At 46.9% G+C, this 21,831-nt stretch overlaps 1 protein-coding gene and 1 long non-coding RNA gene across 2 annotated transcripts in view; one reads left to right on the forward strand and one right to left on the reverse strand.

Moving 5' to 3' along the window:
• LOC112205869 (polycystin-1-like) overlaps window positions 1-21,831 on the reverse strand; it is a 95,565-nt gene that overhangs the window by 70,984 nt on the left and 2,750 nt on the right. The window contains 3 exon segments of the mRNA XM_054668235.2: window positions 12,502-12,658; window positions 20,985-21,173; window positions 21,553-21,696. Coding sequence (XP_054524210.1) covers window positions 12,502-12,658; window positions 20,985-21,173; window positions 21,553-21,696 — 490 coding nt within the window.
• On the forward strand, window positions 12,658-21,196 carry LOC129137281 (uncharacterized). The gene is made up of 2 exons (XR_008539746.2): window positions 12,658-12,801; window positions 14,909-21,196. It is a non-coding gene; the product is annotated as an uncharacterized LOC129137281 (long non-coding RNA).

Consider the following 21,831-nt stretch of genomic DNA (forward strand, 5'->3'; position numbering starts at 1 on the left):
ACGGGAAACAAATATCTGTTTAAAAGCCACCCAGTCTATGGTATTTTGATATAGCAGCCTTAACAGGCTAAGACACAAGGCCTATGCTAGTCCCTTAGCCTTCTGGGGGCCTCAGTTTCCTCTTCCGTTATATGGGGACAAGAATACTACACTATCTATACCACGCTACCTAGGAGGGAAGAGTAACATTCTGAGGGCAGCGAAGCTGGGTCCCCAGGTTTGACTCTCAGTTCTGGGGCCAAGTAGGTGTGCTGAGTTTTCCCCATCGATCAAATGGGGAGGCTGCCACCCACCCTGTGTGGTGCTAGTGAGGGCCGAGCAATGTGGGATTGATGGAGCAGTGAACCCAGGTCCTGACATATTGCAGGGGCCCTGAGGACATCAGTCCCCTTCCTCTCTCTGCCTCTACTGGGGAGCAGCCTCAGGGGAGTTGGGTGAGGAGGAACCATCCCCCAGGGGGCTGCCAATCTCAAGCAGAAGGATACAGCCGAGTGTGGGAACTTGCAAAGTGGAGAAAGTCGTTTGGATCACTCCACCCGCAGAGTTGTCTTAAGCTTAGAGAGGACTTAGCCAAGAGCCCCAAGCTGATAAAGGCTGGCTGTTATTTCTTTTTTTAATCCCCTGAGCGTGGCCATTTGTTGCTAATGAGGTGCGGACAAACCATTACTTGTGGCTATCTTGCATAGGGCAAGTGCAGAGGCTCAGAATGGAATCTTATCTGCTTTCCTGCCCCTCCTACACCCCAGGGACCCATGGAGGGGCTCCAAAGTGGTTCTTGTCTGGAGGGCTTTAATGGCGCTTTTCTCCTATTCATCACGTTCTTTTATTGAACTCAGCTCCAGCCTCCTAAGCTTTGAGCTGTCAACACTCTGAGATGAAGACAGTAGACAGCCTTCCGTGGGATTGAGGGGGATCCCTGTGGTTGCCCGGTGTCACCAACTGACCAGCAGGACTCCGGCTTTGGAGTCAGGATAATCCAAGTGTATATTTGGCTCTGACACTTAACAAATCTGCAGCAAGTTCTCCACTCCTCTGAGTCTGTTTTCCCAGCTGTAAAAGGGGGCTAATAATAGCTCTTGCGGCTAGCGTTGGATCACCCAATAAACCTTGTAAGCATATGCTGAGGGCACGCCCACACAGGCATGCACAAGAAGGAAGAATGCCATAGTTGCCATTTCATAAGCACCACGAAGATAAACATCATGGGAAAAATAGCAACTTTAGGCTGGGCACGGTGGCTCATACCCATAATCCCAGCACTTTGGGAGGTCAAGGCAGGAGGATCACTTGAGGCCAGGAATGAGAGACCAGCCTGGGCAACACAGTAAGATCTTATCTCTAAAAAAAAAAAAAAAAAGTTTTTTCACTAGGCACAGTGGGCTCACACCTGTAATCCCAGCACTTTGAGAAGCCTAGGCAGGTGGATCACTTGAGCTCAGGAGTTCAAGACCAGCCTGGGCAACATGGTGAAATCCCGTCTCGACAAAAAATACAAAAATTAGCCGGGTGTGGTGGTGCATGGCTGCAGTCCCAGCTACTTGGGGAGCTGAGGTGAGAAGATCACTGGAGCCTAGGAGGTCAAGCCTGCAGTGAGCCGTGTTTGTGCCACTGCACTCTAGCCTGGGTGACAAAGTGAGAACCTGTCTCAAAAATAAAAAAGACTGGGCACGGTGGCTCATGCCTGTAATCCCAGCACTTTGGAAGGCCAAGGTGGGTGGATCACCTGAGGTCAGGAGTTCAAGACCAGTCTGGTCAACACGGTGAAACACCATCTCTACTAAAAGTACAAAAATTAGCTGGGCATGGTGGCATGCGCCTGTAATTCCAGCTACTCAGGAGGCTGAGGCAGGAGAATCACTTGAACCCAGGAGGTGGAGGTTGCAGTGAGCTGAGATCGTGCCATTGCACTCCAGCCTGGGTGACAGGGGTGAAACTCTGTCTCAAAACAAACAAACAAAAAACAGTTGTTTTTTTTAATTAGCTGAGCATGGTGGTACATCTCTGTAGTCTCAGCTACTTGGGAAGCTGAGGCAGGATTGCTGAACCCAGGAGTTTGAGGCTGCAGTGAGTTATAATCGCACCATTACACTCCAGCCTGGGCAACAGAGCAAGACCCTGTCTCTAAAAAAAGCAAAAACAAAAACAATTTTGTCAGCCTTCTTTACTTTATAATTTAATTTTTTTTTATGACGTATGCCTGCACCTTAATAGTTTCAGGGCTTAATTTTAAAATTCCTAATCTGGTCCTGTCCACCTTGTAGGTTTGTGGTAAAGATTAACTGAGAATATTTCTGTAAAGCCCTGAGCTTTATAGGAAGCATATAATAAAAATCCATGATTATTATTATCACTTCTTTGTAAAAGAAGGCATGAGAGAATTCCCATGAGAAGATGGTAGGCTGAGTGCATGCATTTAGCTCTCTTCCTTCCTAAACCTTACTAAAATAACTGTAAAAGACTTTCCAAAAATACATGAACCAGTTTAGCCGGGCATGGTGGCTCATGCCTGGAATCCCAGCTCTTAGGAAGGCACAGGCATGAGGAAAGCTTGAGCCCAGGAGTTGAAGACCTGCCTGGAAAATATAACAAGACCCCATTCTCCACACAAAAGAGGGGGGAAAAGGCAAAAAAAAAAAAAAAAAGTGTAAAAAGGCCGGGCGTGGTGGTTCACGCCTGTAATCCCAGCACTTTGGGAGGCTGAGGTGAGTGGATCACCTGAGGTCAGGAGCTCGAGACGAGCCTGGCCAACCCGTCTCTACTAAAAATACAGAAATTAGCTGGGCATGGTGGCATGCACCTGTAATCCCAGCTACTCAGGAGGCCGAGGCTGGAGAATTGCTTGATCCTGGGAGGTGGAGGCTGCAGTGAGCAGAGATCGTGCACTCCAGCTTGCGCGACAAGAGGGAAACTCCATCCCAAAAAAAAAAAAAAACAAACCAAAAAGTGTAAAAATACATGAGGCAGTTTAAAAAGAACTAGAGAGGGGAGAACAGCAAAGCCATCTTGGAAGACAGAAAATGGGATAAGCATTGAAAAGTACCAAGAAAAAGGCCAGACACCGTGGCTCACGCCTGTAATCCCAGCACTTTGGGAGGCCGAGTTGGGTGGATCACCTAAGGTCGGGAGTTCAAGACCAGCCTGACCAACATGGTTGAACCCCATCTCTATTTAAAATACAAAAATTAGCCGGGTGTGGTGGCGGATGCCTGTAATCCCAGCTACTTGGGAGGCTGAGGCAGGAGAATCACTTGAACCCGGGAGGTGGAGGTTGCAGTGAGCCGAGATCATGCCATTGCACTCCAGCCTGGACAACGAGAGTGAAACTCCATCTCAAAAAAAAAAAAAAAAAAAGAAAAAAAGGTACCAAGAAAAAAGTCTAGGTGAGCAGTGAGGAAAGGTGAGAAACGACCTAATTTCAACACCGAATTCCCCATTTCTGCCCCAAACCTCAGAAACTGGCAATGCCAGGGGCCTCTGGAAGAAAAGATCAAGGAGGAGACAAAAACATAAGGACTGGGTCAAATATAAGGCACTGTTAGACCCCTCCCATATCTTCTGCACTCCCTGAAGCCAAGTGACTGCCCTTCTCACACCCCACAGAAGGTGGTGGGTTTAGTCTCTGGTGAGGGTTAAACAGAGGGTCTCCGTCCTGGGGGGACACCAGGAACCATACTGAAAGAAGGAAGGTAATGTACAAATTTCACTGCACATTTTGAAACCCTCAGCTTCTTTTCAACTAGACCCTCAAAATGATGCTAGACAAATCTTTAACCTCCAGGCAGAAGATTTTTCTACAAACCTTCTCTGAAGAATCAGATTAGCCCATGAACAAAAGACTGAAAGACGAAACAGAAGTGTCCTAATGGGGTAGCCCAGCGCTTTCATATTATAGCCAAGCACATCAGCAAGCCCATCCTATAAGCTCTGAGCTTCCATCAACAATTTGGTATCCTGTGCACTAAAGCATCCAAGATGAATGGATAGCCAAGAATCCCAAGACATCTGAAGAAATCCACTAATATGACAGACAGAAGTTAAAACAATTAGGAAAATATGTATCTTGGAGGAAATAGACTCTGCATTAAATATCCTCTGAGAAACAGGATATTGCATCCACAGAAAAAGAATGTCATATGAAAGAAACATTTAAAAATAAAATAGAATTTTTGGAATTTAATAAAATATATACCAGAAATTTAAAACACAATGGAAGGGTTAGGGAAAAAAGTTGAGGTAAGTGCCCAGAAAATACCATTAAAAACATTAAAGTGATGAAAATGACAAAAGAAAGAGATTTAAATTATAGGATTGGTCTAGGAATTCCATTATGGAAATAAAAAGACTTCTAAGAAAAAGAAACAGAGAACACAGGGAGAAAGACAGCATCAAGGAAATAATTTGCAAAATTTCCCAGAATTTGTGGACACAAGTTTATAGATTAATTGGGCCACTAAGTGTCCAGGATAACAAATAAAAATGGACTCATAGCAAGTCCCATCATCCTGAATAGGGGTACAAAGACAGTCTAAAAGCTTCCAGAGAAGGAGGAAAAACAAAAACTGGTCATGTACAAAGGATCAAGAATATTCCCAGCCAGGAAGGTGAATATAATCACACACACACACACTCACAAACATACACACACACGAATCAGATTGGGTTTCATCTTCTCAAAACTGAAACTAGAAGGCAACAACACAAATGCCTTAAAAAGCTCAGGCAAAAAAGTTATTTATAACTTTCTGAAAACAACTTTCTTGCCTGAAATTTTAAACCCAGCTAAACTATCCTTTAAGTGTTAGAGAAGCATCAAGCCTCTCAGATATGGAAGTTCTCAATGCCTCAAGATCACGTACATTCTTTCTTGGGAAGCTACTGGACAAAGTGCTTGATTTAAGCAGGAGAGTAAAGCAAGAAAGAGGAAGATATGAAAACTGGGAAACAAGGAATCCACTATGAAAGCATTAAGGGGAATTTCAAGGATGGTGAAAAAGATCCTACATGACAGTTACTAGCTATAGAGAAAGCCAGGGCAGATCAGAAGGCTATAGTAGAGATCACATTCAAGGAGATGATATCAATATGATATCCAATACATGTCTGGACATATTAAAAGGAGATTAACACATTTAGAAAGATTTTGGGGCAGAATTGGTGGTTAAGTACATGGAAAACAAGATTGGGGAAAAAAAGGCAATTGCTAACTCCAGGAAAAAGAAAAGTCATACAGAAAGAAGAAAAATAGTCACAAAGCAGTGCAAAGCTCAGCTTCGAATAACATCTACATAATCATAATAATGTAAACTCTAGATAGCATTACATAGTCATAATAATGGAAACTCTGAACACTGAGTTTGTCAAAACTAAGATAAAATTATACTGGGACTCTGATATGAGGCATGTGTATTGGAATGAGGAAATAGGGGCAAATCCAGGGGGTGAATGAGCTAAATTTCATCTTTCATGGAGGGAAGTCAATAGATGATACCTAAAATTGAAAACAAAATTAAGATAGCAGCACAATGATCAAGTGTTGTTTTCAGAGATATGGTGGTAAATACCAAAAAAAAAAAAAAAAAATCAATTAAAGGAGTTGAGAAGTAGCAGAGGATGGCTATTTTTCTTAATAAGCCTTCAAAAATTACTTGACTCTAAGCCATCTGCATGAATACTTTTAACAAAAATAAAAACCAATTTTTTAAAAAAGGGAACAAGGAATTCCTACATGCACTGATATGTAACACCCTCTGGCAAAATATAGAACTGTATATATATGGAATGCTAGTATTTGTAGGGAAATCTTAGGGAAGAAAATAGATACCTATTTGCTTATACTTGCAAAAATATCTCTAGGAGAAAACTTCATACACTAGAAACCATAATTGTCTCTTGGGAGGGAAGCTAAGGATCTAATGCACAAGGGTTGAAGGGAGAAGTTCACCTTTTGAATTTGTATGTAACATCTTTCCAAAAACAAACCACGGCCGGGCGCAGTGGCTCATGCCTGTAATCTCAGCACTTTGGGAGGTTGAGGCGGGCAGATCACCTGAGGTCAGGAGTTTGAAACCAGCCTGGCCAACATGGCAAAACCCCAACTCTACTAAAAATACAAAAATTAACCAGGCATGGTGGTGTGTGCCTGTAGTCCCAGCTACTCGGGAGGCTGAGGCACAAGAATTGCTTGAACCCAGGAGACAGAGGTTGCAGTGAGCCGAAATCATACCACTGAGCTGAGATCGTGCTGCTGCACTCCAGCCTGGGTGGCAGGGCGAGACTCTGACTCAAAATAAAGGGGGGGAGAATTTAAAAAATAAACATGACATAATTTATGCATATGCAGATATAAGATACATATTTTAAGTATCAGCTTCTCTTCCCGTACCCTCAAGGGGCTTGGCTTCCATTTGGGAGGGTGCCATGTTGTGAAGTATCTCTTAGAAAGTCCCTCCCATTTTCCCAACTCCTGTGAGGCAGCAAAGGGCTGAGCTCTGGCTCTGAGCTCCCTGCCACAGTATACTAGTCAACCCTTCTAAACCAGCTCCTCCCACACTCATCATACCCATTCTCACCCCTACATTTATGCTTTTATTATTCTTGGCTAGAAAGCCATCCCTGCCCCCTTCTCTCACCTTAGCAAACCATTCTTCGAGGCTTATAAAGCCCCACCTCTCTCAAATAACCCACCCCATCCATCCTGACCCTGGTAGGTTCTTTTCTATAAATAACTCTAATAATTCATTGATTCAACAAATACTGAGCAGCTACTATGTGCCAGGCACCAGAAAATGTGCTGGAGATACAATGATGAACATGCAAGAAGGATGGAGTTTATAGGTCCTCAGGAACTTACTGTCTATGTGACACAACTGCAATGCTTCACCTTATATTCAGTGCATGTGTGTTACCCATCCCTCCTCAGTCCCGCCTTTTCACACCCCATCTTTTCCATGAAGAACTCAAGGAAGAAGCCACATGTGCTAGCTTTCTCTCTCCACCTTCATGGTAAGCTTAGTGTGGATCGTAGCCCGGTGACTTAACAGAATGAGATTGTGCCATTTATCAATGGAGTCAACACACTGGGCCTACATGTTTCTTCACAAAAACCAATTTCCTACTTGGGAATGAAGAAAAAATTAAGCAGATGAACGGAATTCTTCCAAAGCTTAAATTTTTCTCCATTATTTTTGACATTCTTTTTATTTTTTATTTATTTATTTTGAGATGGAGTCTCGCTTTGTTGCCCAGGCTAGAGTGCAGTGGCGTGATCTCAGCTCACTGCAAGCTCCGCCTCTTGGGTTCACACCATTATCCTGCCTCAGCACCCCCTGAGTAGCTGGGACTACAGGCGCCTGCCACCGTGCCTGGCTAGTTTTTTTTGTATTTTTAGTAGAGACAGAGATTCACCACGTTAGCCAGGATGGTCTCGATCTCCTGATCTCATGATCCCCCCACCTCGGCCTCCCAAAGTGCTGGGATTACAGGCATTAGCCACCGTGCCCGATTCTTTTTATTTTTGGAGTCCACCATCAATGATTTGCCAGAAAGCACCAGGTCATGCCAAAATAGACGAGGGCATAGCAGGTGTTGGTTAACATTTAAATTAAGAGTTTATCTTTTATGGATGTGCATATTCACGGTTTTCATTTTCTTTCTTTCTTTCGTGACAGGGTCTTACTCTGTTGCCAAGGCTGGAGTACCATAGCACGATCATAGCACACTGCATTCTTGAAGTCCTGGGCTCAAGCCATCCTCCTGCCTCAGCCTCCAGAGTAGCTAGGACTACAGACTCATGCACTGTGGCCAGCTAATTATTTTTTTTGTAGAGACAAGAGCTCACTATGTTGCCCAGGCTGGTGTCTAACTCCTGGCCTCAAGTGATCCTCCTGCCTCGGCCTCCCAAAGTGCTAGGACTGGAGACATGCTGCTGTGCTCAATCATGATAGTCATTTCCTATTGGAGCTTACTATGTGTCAAGTGAGCATTTCTAAGTAGTTTCAAGAGAGCTGACTATGCAATTTTGTGTTAAAACCTAGAGACCATGAGGAATCAAATATATGAACACAGGGTGTCCTTGTCAATTACAACATTGCCTCACAGTTAAGAGGTGGTCTAGCGCAGGCATCTCAAACCACCGACTGGTACTGCACAGCAGGAGGTGAGTAGTGGGCTTCATCTGTATTTACAGCCACTCCCTATCACTCCAATTACTGCCTGAGCTCTGCTTCCTCTCAGATCAGAGGCGGCATTAGATTCTTATAGAACCACCAACCCTACTGTGAACTGCACTTAAGAGGGATCCAGGCTGTGTGCTCCTTATGAGAATCTAATGCCTGATGATCTGTCACTGTCTCCCATCACCCCCAGATGGGACCGTCTAGTTGCAGGAAAACAAGCTCAGGGCTCCCACTGATTCTACATGATGGTGAGTTGTATAATGATTTCATTATATATGACAATGTAATCATAGAAATAAAGTGCACAATAAATGTAATGCGCTCGAATCATCCCAAACCATCTCTCCCCTGCGGTCCATGGAAAAACTGACTTCTACGAAACTGGTCCCTGGTGTCAAAAAGGTTGGGGACTGCTGGTCTAGGAAAGCAAAAGTCCCCACAACACAAAAATATTCTTCAATGACTACAAGAGCGATCAAACTCCACCGAAACCTCCTTCTCCAACGATTCAGTGGCTTCACCTTGCCAATTATCGGGTATCAATAGCCACCATCATGATATGAACACAAAACAAAGTGGCAGTTCTGCAAAATAAGGTGCAGTGACTGGCAAAGTCAGTGGCCTTGGAAAGGCCAAAAAAAAGATTCAGGGGCCAAGTGTGGTGGTGCACACCTGTAATCCCACCACTTTGGGAGGCCGAGGTGGGAGGATCACCTGAGGCCAGGAGTTCAAGACCAGTCTGACCAACATGGTAAAGCCCCATCTCTACTAAAAATACAAAATTAGCCTGGTGTGATGGCGCATGCCTGTAATCCCAGCACTATGGGAGGCCGAGGCGGGCAGATCACAATGTCAGGAGATCGAGACCATCCTGGGTAACATGGTGAAACCCCATCTCTACTAAAAATACAAAATTAGCCGGGTGTGGTGGCACATGCCTATAATCCCAGTTACTTGGGAGGCTGAGGCAGTAGAATCGCTTGAACCCAGGAGGCGGAGGTTGCAGTGAGCTGAGATCACACCATTGCACTCCAACCTGGGCACCAAGAGGGAAACTCCATCCGAAAAAAAAAAAAAAGAAAGAAAGAAAGATAAAAGAAAGAAAAAGATTCAGGGCAATTCACAGCTGAATGAATGCTAAGACCACAGGGGCTTTGAGAGACTTAAACACTAAAGAAGTAAAAGAAGCCCTTAGGAAAACTGGTGACCCATCAAATAAATCTGTAAGAATGATCCTTTTTAGCTCGGGCTGCAGAAGTCAAGCATGACATGAAGATGTCGTTTTATGCTCACATGATTTCATCCCTCACCCCAAAAAAAGTTACAGAAAAAAACCCCACACTCACTCTTAATTCATTTTATACTGAATCTACAAATTAGCACCTACTCGTAATTAAAATAAAATTCTTATTACATGTAAGCTGAAATTAACCTATTTTTATAATTTGCAATGTTGGTTTTCTTTTCTTTTCTTTTGAGACAAGGTCTGGCTCTCTCACCCAGGCTGGAATGCAGTGGCGTGATCTCGGCTCACTGCAACCTCCACTTCCTGGTCTCAAGCGATCCTCCCACCTCAGCCTCCCAAGAAGTGGGACTACAGGTATGTGCTACCACACCAAAGTAATTTTTGTATTTTTTGTAGAGACATGGTTTCGCCATATTGCCCAGGCTGGTCTCGAACTCATGACCTCGAGCAATCCACCCATCTGGGCTTCCCAAAGTGCCAGGATTACAGGCGTGAGCCACTGTGCCTGGCCTGCAATGTCATTTTTCAAGCTCAGTCAAATATTTTGCCCACTCTCTTTCCCTCCTCCACACACATACTATCTACAGTGAAACTTTGGTCTCTGTTTTAAGTGATCTTTTTCTGGAACGAATTATCTTCAGATAGTAAAAATTTCCTTCATTTCATGCCATTTAGTTCAGTTAGTGTAATGAAAGGTCACGTAACAAAATGTTAATGGTGATGAGTTTTGGATGATAGAATCATAGGTGCCAGCAAGTTCTCTTTTACTTAAATATAAGTTTAAGTTTTTCTAGAATGAATATACAATATTAAAGACTTTTTCAAGTTACAAATAAATTTTTTCAGAGCACTGTAGAAATGCTTACCCATCTGTCGCTCCCCCTCCTTCTCCTTTGCTAACAGAATTTTCTTTCTTTTTGGTATTTAGATTAAAATGTGCTTAGTGGGACCTCAGCTCCAGAAAAGAACCAGGAATTGCTGGGTATGGTGGCTTATGCCTGTAATCCCAACACGTTGGGAGGCCAAGGCGGGTGGATAACTTGAAGTCAGGAGTTCAAGACCAGCCTGGCCAATACGGTGAAACCCGGTCTCGACTAAAATACAAAAATTTAGCCAGGCATGGTGGCACACACCTGTAATCCCAGCTACTCTGGAGGCTGAGGTGGGAGAATCACTTGAACTCGGGAGGCAGAGGTTGCAGTGAGCTCAGATCATGCCACTGTATTCCAGCCTGGGCAACAGAGTGAGACCCTGTCTCAAAAAAAAAAAAAAAAAAAAAAAAAAAAGAACCAGGAATAGTTCAAACAAATCATAAACACTCCAATCCCCTCTGCCAGTGATTGCTGTAGGGGTTAGCATATGACCAAGTTTCTATCTGACTTAAAAAAAAAAAAAAAAAGAGAGACACAGGGAAAGAACCTTACCCTCCACTTCCTTCATGCTTTTGGATATTATCACATGAAAACGTGATATCTGGAACTATGGCTACCACTTTGTGACCATGAGGAAGAAGCTGAGAAAAATCCCAAGGAAGTCAACCCTGAAATCAGCCACTAGACTTCCCGTTGTGTGAGGCAATGAACTCCTACTGGTTAAGCCACTTTAGTTAGTTGTTATCTTACTTGCAACCAAAAGCACCCCAAATGATAGGAACACTGAGGTCTGTGATGCTCAGCTTCCCAAAGGTGTACACGAACCACTTTGTAAATACTCTTCCATCAAGGGACACCATAAAGAATGTGTGTGTTTGTGTGTTTAATACAAAGACAGATACCTGACTCCAGGAGCCGTCACTTTACAACCTGAGATTACAGCTCCAAGATTGCCCTTGCAAGGCTCCACCTGCTGGTCTTTGGAGGTAATGGCAGGCCCTGCCTAGAAGGGCCAAGGTTCTGGTCCTACCTGTGGAGTCTGGCTAACTGTCAGAAAGTTGGGGCACTTATACCTGAGTCCCTCTACCTTGGGGGCGGGGTCGTGGCATCTCTCAGGCACACCTGGATTCCTGCCTCAAGAACTTCCAGAATTGGGCTCCTCTCAACTCCCAACTCAGATCCCTGGGTTCCCACCTGTTGGTGCCCTTTCAGAGGGGGTGTGAGTTTTCGAGTTTCTTGTACTCTTCGCCTGACCTGGTACACTTGTTTGCATTAACTGCCTAGTCCCTCTGTTTGACTTGGGGGTGGCTATTTCAGGGGCTCCAAAGTGTTCTAAATAGAAGGTGAGAAGGCCTGGGTGCAGTGGCTCATGCCTATAATCCCAGAACTTTGGGAGGCCAAAGTGGGAGGATCGCCTGAGGCCAAGAGTTTGAGACCAACCAGTATAGCAAGATCCTGTCACTTCCAAAAACAAAACAAAACAAAACAAAAACAAAACAAAAAAACCCACCTTTTTAAAATTAGCTTGACATGACAGTCCACACCTATAGTCCCAGCTACCTGGGAGGCTGAGGCAGGAGAATTGCTTGAGCCCAGGAGGCGGAGGTTGCAGGGAGCCGAGATGGCACCACTGCACTTCAGCCTGGGCGAGAAAGTGAGACCCTGTCTCAAAAATAATAAAACAATAGTAAAAATAATAACGTATAAACATGAAAGTAATAGGCACAAGTCTTAAGTTTGGAAAAACCAGCATTAACAATCTTCACAAGAAGCTACAAGATAGAGACTATCACCCCTTTTGACAAATGAGGAAACTGAGGCTGAAGAGGAAAAGATATTTACCCACAGTCCCACAGGGGTTGAGGGACAGGTAGGTGTCAACACAGACCACAATGGCTCAGCCCCAGGGCTGTTCCCCACCCTCTTTCCATCCTTTGCAGACAGCTGGCCCGACAGGGCCCTTGGGCAGTGAGCCCCGGAGCTGGAGCTGGAGCGGGCCCATGCCCGTATTTGCCCAAGCTCTTGGCTCTCCCTCACCCTCCCAGGCTGCAAACACAGATGTTCCTTTTGCTTTTTCCCTTTTTCAGCCACAGTAACTCCTGGTCCCTCGCAGTGCCTGCCAAACTCCACATTCCTGGCAAGAACTGCAGACAAGCAGGACAGGAGGGGCTCCCTGGAGCTGGCCCCGTGCAGCCCTGAGTTCACTCACCTTGAAGCATGCTCCGGTAGGCCGTGTCTGCGATGGCATAGATGTGAGGCGGCATCTCGTGCCTCTTCTTGCCCTTGTACATGTCGACGATCTTCTCCGAGTAGATGGGCAGGTGTTTATAGGGGTTGACCACCACGCAGAAGAGGCCAGAGTACGTCTGCAGACAGAGAACCCAGCTTACTTCCAGACCTCCTCCAGGGTAGACAGATCGCACAGAAGCACTCAGTATTCTCATGTTAGAGATGGGGAAACTGGAGCTTGGAGTCTTAGTGGAAACCCTGGGCCTCACTGATATTCCAGGTATGTGGGAAGAGGAGAAAGGGCGAGAGTGGGTTTCCAAGCTGCCTATGTTTTATTTTGCAATTGTGGGGGGTTTTGTGTTTGTTTTGAGATGGGGTCTCACTCTGTCACCTAGGCTGGAGTGCAGTGGTGTGAACATGACTCACTGCAACCTTGACCTTTCTGGACTCAGGTGATCCTCCTACCTCAGCCTCCTGAGTAGCCAGGACTACAGGCGGGCGCCACCAGGCCTGGCTGATGTTTATATTTTCTGTAGAGACGTGGGTTTCACTGTGTTGCTCAGGCTGGTCTCAAATTCCTGGGCTCAAGCAATTCTCCCATTTCAGCCTCCCAAAGCACTGGGATTATAGGTGTGAGCCATTGCACCTGGCCAAACTGTGGAGTTTTGAAGAGCTCTGGGTTCAAATCTCAGCTCCACTCCTCCGAGCTGCCACTGTACCTCCCTGGACCTCACTGGCTTAAATAACAGCCACCGTTCATTGAGCACTTACTATGTGTTGGGCACCAAACTAAGCACTACGCAGAATCTTTTTTGGATGCTGACAATCATATTAAATGCTCATCATTTAACAGGTGGCACAGAAAATGAACAGTGTGCTTAAGATATTAACTCAGGAACATTTAATAAAGAGTGTTTACAGATATGTGTGCAGAATTAAAGAAACCCAACCAGTGACGGGAGCAGTTAAGTCTGAAGAGCAAGAACAGAAGAGAATGTTGCTTACTTTTTTTTTTTTTTGAGACAGGGTCTTGCTCTGTCGCCCAGGCTGCAGTGTAGTGGGGTGATCTTGGCTCACTACAACCTTGAGTTTCTGGGCTTAAGTGATCCTCTCGCCTCAGCCTCCCAAGTAGGTGGTACCACAGGTGTGCACAACCATGCCCAGGTAATTTTTATTTTTATTTTTTGTAGAGACAGGGTTTCACCATATTGCCCGGGCTGGTCTCGAACTCCTGAGCTGAGGTGATGCGCCAGTCTCAGCCTCCCAAAGTGCTGGGATTACAGGTGGGAGCCACCGCACTCAGCCAGAGAGGGAATGTCGTTAACTGAACATTGGAGGCATAGAAAGCCACACACCCCTAAAAAGGGGCTGTCCAGAGGGATCCACAGCCATATAGAAACACAGCTGCCAAAACTGTGGTCCAGGAGGGAGGGAGGAAAAGGTAATAATCCTCCAAGCTCTCTCTCCTCCCACCACCCTCTGATCTCTTTCTGGGACCTCCCAATGTCCATATCTAAGAAGAAACCCCAGTGACTCAGTCTCTAGAAGATGGCAGAGGCATCTCCTCATGGCATCTTCACAACTACTCAGTAACAGTGATTTCCCCACCGCCTGTTTGACAGGAGGGCAAAGCGAGGCGTGGTGAGGTTGTCACCAGGTTACACAGCTGGAGGGAAGTTGGGAACTAGAACTCCTGTTTACCCCACAGCGCCTGCTCCTGATCATTAATACCTTCCCCATCTGCAAAACGGAGACAAACACTGACATGAGCTCTCCAATGTGGATGAAGCTTGAAAATATGCCTAGTGAAAGAAGCCAGGCACGAAAGGTCACGTACTCTATCCTCTCATTTATGTGAAGTGTCTAGAGTAGGCAAAGCCATGGAGACAGAAAACAGACTCGTGGTTCCCAGGGGCTGGAAAGAGGCGGGAAATGAGGAGGAACTGCTCATGGGTATAAGGTTTCCTTTTGAGGCTATAAAAATGCTCTGGGGCCAAGTGTAGTGGCTCATGCCTGTAATCCCAGCACTTTGGGAGGCCAAGGTGGGAGGATTGCTTCAGGCTAAGTGTTTGAGACCAGCTCAGGCAACAACAGCCAGACCCCCTCTCTACAAAAAAAAAAAAAAAAATAGCTGGCCATGGTGGTGATCACCTGTAGTCCCAGCTACTTGGGAGGCTGAGTCAGGAGGATTGCTTGATCCCAGGAGCTCAAGGTTATAGTGAGCTATGATTGTACCATTGCACTCTAGCCCCTGGGTGACAGAGCAAGACCCTGTCTTGAAATTGACAGCTGTACAACATTGTGAATGCACTTAATGGCACTGTTTTCTTTAAAATGTTTAAAATGGTAAATTTTATGTTATATGCACTTTACCATTTAAAAAACAGCAGTCCTCTCCTACTGGGTGAATAGGAGCATCTGAAAATAACCAGATCAGGGACGGAGGAGTCAAGGCACAAGGTGAGTCCCGCCATTCTGTACGTGGTAAGGCACTATTGTCATGATTTTTCCTTACTGGATACTAGATTTTCCCATGGTTGAGGTCACAGTTCAGGAGACAGGCTCCAACCCGTCTCACAGGAACTGCTTTCCCCAAACGATAAACATCAGTACTGCCCAAGACTCTGATGGCCATAAAGCGTATCCTCTTCCCTGCAAGTGACTTAGGGAGAACCACAGATCCATCTCTCAGTTACAGCTAGGGTGAACCAAGCAACAGAGGGTTAAGTGACTTGACCGAGGTCACCAAAGAAGATCCTGGCAGCACCAAGCCCAGCCTGGCCCACCCCCAGGTATGAGCATGGTCCATTATGCTATCCAGCCTAGGCCCATCCGACAGAAACAAAAACTACTGATCGTTCGTTCATTCATTCATTCCTTCATTCATTCATTCATTATGTCCCAGATGCCATGCAAAAGGTGCTGGGACTACATTAGAACATTAAAAAAAACACAGGATCCCAGCCCTCAAGGGGCTTTTAGTCAAGGGCTGGAGCCAATTAGAGAGTGGGAAAGTCTGGCTGGGTGTGGTGGCTCACAACTGTAATCCCAGCACTTTGGGAGGTCAAGGCAGGAAGACTGCTTGAGCCCAGAAGTCTGAGACCAGCTTGGGCAGCACAGTGAGACCCCCATCTCTATAAGAAATTTAAAAATTAGCTGGGCATGGTGGCATTTACCTGTAGTCCCAGCCACTTGGGAGGCTGAGGTGGGAGGTTTGCTTAAGCCTGGGAGGTTGAGGTTGCAGTAAGCCGTGATTGTGCCATGCACTCCAGCCTGTGTGACATGGTGAGACCTTGTCTCAAAAAAAAAAAAAAAAAAAAAAAAAGAAAGAAAAAGAGAGAGTGGGAAGGTCCTTCCAGGGCTCAGTCTGCTCAGGGACAATGGTATGTAATGTCTGGGGGTGCTGCGGAGGAATGATATTCTTTGAAGGTACAGGATTGTTGGGCGCAGTGGTTCACACCTATGATCCCAGCACTTTGGGAGACCAAGGAGGGCAGATTGCTCACACTCAGGAGTTCAAGACCAACCTAGGCAACACAGTGAGACCCTGTTTCTACCAAAAATACAAAAAATTAGCAGGGCATGGTGGCACATGCCTGTAGTCCCAGCTACTCGGCAGGCTGAGGCAGGAGAATCACTTGAACCTGGGAGGTGGAGGGAGGTTGTAGTGAGCCAAGGTGGTGCCATTGCACTCCAGCCTGGGTGACAGAGGGAGACCCCATCTCAAAAAAAAAAAAAAAAAAAAAAGAAAGAAAGAAACAGGATTGATGGAGACAGACGTTCTCACCATCCCCTAAAAGGAGCATGAATGAGTCAACATATCCCTGTCTAAATAGCCATCAACCATTTACTGAGCACCTACTATATACCACATCTGTGTCAGAAGCTGGAGATAAAGAAATCAATGATAGATAGCTCCTGCTCTTAAAGAACTTAAATCAGAGGGGGAGACAAGTACATTAAAACACGTCATAAGAACAGAGAATGATAGGAACAAGGAAGGGAAGGCCCTAACCCACATTGGGAGTGGTGAGGGAAACCTCCAGGTGGGGAGGTATTCCCTGCACTGAGTCTTAAAGGACAACAAGGTGTTAACCAGCTCAAGACAAAGCAGGGACATGGGCAGAAAAACAGGACACGGGGTCCATGGGGGTGAACTATAAGCAACTTGGTATAAGCAGCTCCATTGGACCGAAATGGAGAAGCAAAGCAAGGGTGAGAGGTAAGTGGGGCCCAGGAGCAACATCCAGCCTGGTGGGGCTGGGAGTGGGGGGCTGCCTGCTTGGACACCCCTCTTCCCCATTCCATCACCCAGGACCCTCCCACCCATCCTGCAAACACCAGCTGCAAGTGCCTTGAGGCCGGGGAACACCCTTTCTCCTCTTCAGTCCCAGCACAGGCCTTGGTATAGAATAGGTGCTAACTAAATGCTTGCTAAATGCATGCCAGGGGAATAAATTAATGATACAGCTTCCTGGGAGCAGGGACAGCCTGACTTCACCTCCGTGACCTGGGGGCCTTGCACGGCGGCAGTAGGTACTCAGTGGACTGCATTGAGCCAGGCCAGGGGCCATGTCCGGTTCAATAGGTGTCCCCTGTCCCCAGGACAAGCCTCCCAAAGAGAAGCGCCCAGTCTGTGGTCACCTGAACAAAGGTCAATCAAGCCCCACCCTCCTTCAGGCCTCGACTCCGTCTCCAGCTCCTCTGGGGCCATGTCCATTGCCACGCCCCTTTTGAATGTAGGTATCATTTACAGCCCAACCTGTCCTCACTCAAGCCCTTGACCTGGAGGCAGTAAAGGGCAGTGGCTAAGGGCTCAGAACTGGGTATGGGGTACTTTAATTTGAACCTTCACTTTGCTACTTCTTCGCTGTGTGACCCTGGGCAAGTCCCTTAACCTCTCTGAGTCTCACTTATCCTCATCTACAAAACAGGGAGGCATACGAACAAGCCCTTCATAGATGTGCTGCGAGATAATGCTCGAAAAGCATTTAGCATGGCGGCTGGTATGTAGTAGGTGCTCAATCAATGTTATTTAGTGACTCTTACTATACTCCCTTCATTTCACGAGAGGGAAAGTCTTGCCACCTTAGAGCCTTCAATATGCTGTTCTCTCCACTTGGAACACTTTTCCCCTCATCTTCCCAGCTGGTTCCCTCTCCTCTTTTAGAGCTCTGCCTAAATGTTACCTCCTGGACTGTGACCCACACACTACTGTATCTCCTGCACCCCGCACAGTGCCAGGCACAGGGTAGACACTCAGTCAGCTGTAATCCCAGCACTTCGGGTGGCCAAGGAGGTCAGATCACTTGAGGTCAGGAGTTCGAGACCAGCCTGGCCAACATGGCAAAACCCCGTCTCTACTAAAAATACAAAAATTAGCCAGGCATGATGGCAGGCGCCTGTAATCCCAGCTAGTCGGGAGGCCGAGGTAGGAGAATCACTTGAACCCAGGAGGTGGAGGTTATAGTGAGCTGAGATCATGGTGCTGCACTCCAGCCTGGGCAACAGAGTGAGACTCTAAAAAAAAAAAAAAAGAAGGAAAGAAGGAAAGTAAGAAAGAAAGGAAGAAAGAGAGATAGAGAAAAGAAAAGAATAAAAGGAATTTTTAAAAAGAAGGAAGAGGCCGGGCATGGTGGCTCACACCTTTAATGCCAGCACTTTGGGAAATCGAGGAGGTCAGATCACTTGAGGTCAGGAGTTTGAGAACAGCCTGGCTAACATGGCAAAACCCCGTCTTTACTAAAAATACAAAAATTAGCTGGGTGTGGTGGCGCATGCCTGTAATCCCAGCTACTCAGGAGGCTGAGGCAGGAGAGTCACCTGAACCAAGGAGGCAGAGGTTATGTGAGCCGAGATCAAGCCACCACACTCCAGCCTGGGTGACAAAGTGAGACTGTCTCAAAGAAAAAAAAAAGAATAAAATGAATTAAAAAAAAAAAAGGAAGGACCACACTGCCTTTTCAACTCCATCACCAGCTTCTGAAAGAGGAATATGATTTTCATCCTCTTTGTTTGGGACATCTCTCCCAGTGCCATGCACACAACAAGCACTTAATCCATACTTCCAGGTAGATCTGAATCTCTGCTGAGTTCTGTAAAAGCTTTCTAAGCAAGCCAGTGTATGACCATGGAGCGAAGGTAAGACCGGTGCAGGCAGCCGCACATCTCACGGCAGGGCCGTGGGGCTTCAGCATCTGGCTCTTCCTCCCACATCATTCAGCTACTTCTCCTTCACCTCGACCCAGCGCAACCATAGTTGGCTGTGTTTCTGCCTCTCTGGCCCCACGAGCCCCTCTCCAGCTGGTTAAATTCAGAGGTTTCAGCATCCCAGCCTCCTGTGTCCCAGCCGGCATCTCATGGGCCCTGTGCCACCAGCAAGTCCCAGCTGCAGGCCCAGGATTTCCCTCTTGTGACCGTATTAGGAAGCAGCTCCAGTTTTTCTCTGACGCTTTATATGGTCAGCCACAGAGCCCTGAGCAGGGGGTGCTCCCAGGGCCTGCAGAAGAAATGAGGAACAGGGAGGGAAGTGGAAGGAACACTGGCTTTCAGACACACAGGGATGGCCAGGTGCAGTGGCTCACACCTGTAATCCCGGCACTTTGGGAGGCCAAGGTGGGTGGATCACCTGAGGTCAAGAGTTCGAGACCAGCCCGGCCAACACAGTGAAACCTCATCTCTACTAAAAATACAAAAAATTAGCAAGGTGTGGTGGCGCGTGCCTGTAGTCCCAGCTACTCGGGAAGCTGAGGCAGGAGAACTGCTTGAACTCAGGTGGCAGAGGTTGCAGTGAGCTGAGATTGTGCCACTCCACTCCAGCCTGGGTGATAGAGCGAGACTTGGTCTCAAAAAAAAAAAAGACACACAGGCCTGGGCAGAGTGTTTGCTTTGCGTTATCACCTGCCTGACTTGTACATACAGAACTACCCCTGAGCTTCCTCAGTAAAGTGATGGATAATCATGGCTTCTTTATGAAGCTGCAGTGCAATATCATAGCTTTCTAAATACCCAACCTAGAGACAGACGTGGTCCACCAAGCACGTGCTTTTGCTGCAGCCTTGCTTTTAAGAGCAAAAAGACTAGAAACAACCTAAATACCTGTCAATAGCAGACAGGCTTAATCATTATGGTTCATCCCTATAGCAGAAGACTGTGCAGTGGCCCTCTCTCTGCTACCATGGATGAATGGCCAAAATACACAGTTAGATGCAAAGATTGCGACACACAACAGCCGGGGCCTGTGCTGCCATTTTGGAGGGGTGCAGGAGGGGCTCTCTATGTGGCTGCATGTGTATAAAACATCACTGGAGGCTGGATGGAGCAGCTCACACCTGTAATTGTAGCACTTTGGGAGGCTGAGGTGGGTGGATCACTTGAGGTCAGGAGTTCAAGACCAGCCTGGCTAACATGGCAAAAACCCATCTTTACAAAAAATACAAAAATCAGCTGGGTGTGGTGATGCACACCTGTAATCCCAGCTACTCAGGAGGCTGCGGCAGGATGATCGCTTGAATCCAGAAGGCATAGATTGCAGGAGCCGAGATCGCACCATTGCACTCCAGACTGGGTGACAGAGTGAGACTTTATCACAAAAAAAGCAATAGGCTGGGCACAGTGGCTTAAGCCTGTAATCCCAGCACTCTGGCAGGCCGAGGCAGGTGGATCACCTGAGGTCAGGAGATCGAGACCAGCCTGGCTAACATGGCAAAACCCCCTCTCTACTAAAAATACAAAAATCAGCTGGGTGTGGTGGTGCACGCCTGTAGTCTCAGCTACTTGGGAGGCTGAGGGAGGAGAATTGCTTGAACCTGGGAGGGGGCTGTTGCAGTGAGCCAAGATCATGCCACTGCACTCCAGTCTGGGTGACAGAGTGAGACTCTATCTCAAAAAATAATATAAATAAATAAATAACATGACTGGAGGGCTACATATGTAACCAGCAACCACAGTGTCTCTAAGAAGGGGAACTGGAAGGGCGAGAAATAGGAACGAAGGGGGAAGTTCTATATTCCCTTATACACTATTTTGTTTCATATTTGCATGTCTTACCTATTCAAAAACATATTTTAAGTCTGACTAGATGGTTATGAACAGACAGAAAAAACTATAAGGTAGGGTTAAGTGGAAAAAAAATCATACTGCAAAACACAAGGAGTGACTTTTTCTTATGTTTGGTGTGTGTGTGTGTGTGTGTGTGTGTGTGTGTGTGTGTGTGTACATACATGAACCTGTGAATCATGTTTGCCTCCAGGGAAGAGGGCTGCTTTCTGTGATACATACTTATTTTAAAATATTCTCCTGAGGTCTTTGCGTAGATTATCCTTGTATTACTGGAGGAGGTTCTTTGAAGCAATAATGACTTGAAAGATCAGAAGCCTGGGTGCAGTGGCTCATGCCTGTAATCCCAGCACGTTGGGAGGCGGAGGTGGGAGGATCATCTGAGTTCAGGAGTTCAAGACCAACCTGGCCAACATGGTGAAACCACTTCTCCATTAAAAATACAAAAATTAGCTGGGCGTGGTGGCATGTGCCTGTAATCCCAGCTACTGGGAGGCTGAGGCACAAGAATCGCTTGAACTCAGGAAATGGACGTTGCAGTGAGCCAAGAGCACACCACTGCTCTCCAGCCTGCGTGACAGAGCGAGACTCCATCTAAAAAAAAAAAAAAAAACAAAGATCAGAAGGGCTAATTCCTGGGGCTTGACAAAGGGCAGCTTCCAGTTACAGTGTCTGGCAGCCCTCCTCTTCGCCAGAGTGGCCCAGCACCGTGAGTGTGAAGGTGTATCCCTCGCCGTCCCGCAGCATGCCCTGCCGCAGCACCAGTCACATGCCTGCGCTGCCCGTGGACGTGGTGGTCTCATCCAGCACCAGCGTCTTGTTGCTGAACGTACGTGCAGCCCACCGCTGCAGGCAGAAGGGGTGGTGAGGGGGCGCAACCCTCTGCCCTGTCAGCCCCACTTCTGCCTGCAGGCCCCGTCCCCTCGGCCATGGGACCCATCCCCAGCCCGCCCACACCCTGCTCAACACTCACCCCTCGCTTGGAGCCGCTGCTGCAATTGAGGCAGCGGCCCTCCAGGTACACGTAGGAGCTGCGGCTCACTTCGTACACGGCCTGTGCCTTGCAGGACACACACTCCAAGGACACAATGGGCACCCGGCCACTCCGGATCAGCACCTGGCATGGGAGTGGGGTTACCTCCAACACAGGTCTATTTGGCCTGCTGGAAGGTCTGGGGGACCCGTGGAGGATGCTGCTCCCAAACTCCAGGTTTCCCAGGGGCCTGGCCACTGCCGGTGAGCTCACCCCCTC

The sequence above is a fragment of the Pan troglodytes genome, chromosome 18, assembly GCF_028858775.2.
Source record: "Pan troglodytes isolate AG18354 chromosome 18, NHGRI_mPanTro3-v2.0_pri, whole genome shotgun sequence".
In the NCBI taxonomy this organism is placed as follows: Eukaryota; Metazoa; Chordata; class Mammalia; order Primates; family Hominidae; genus Pan; species Pan troglodytes.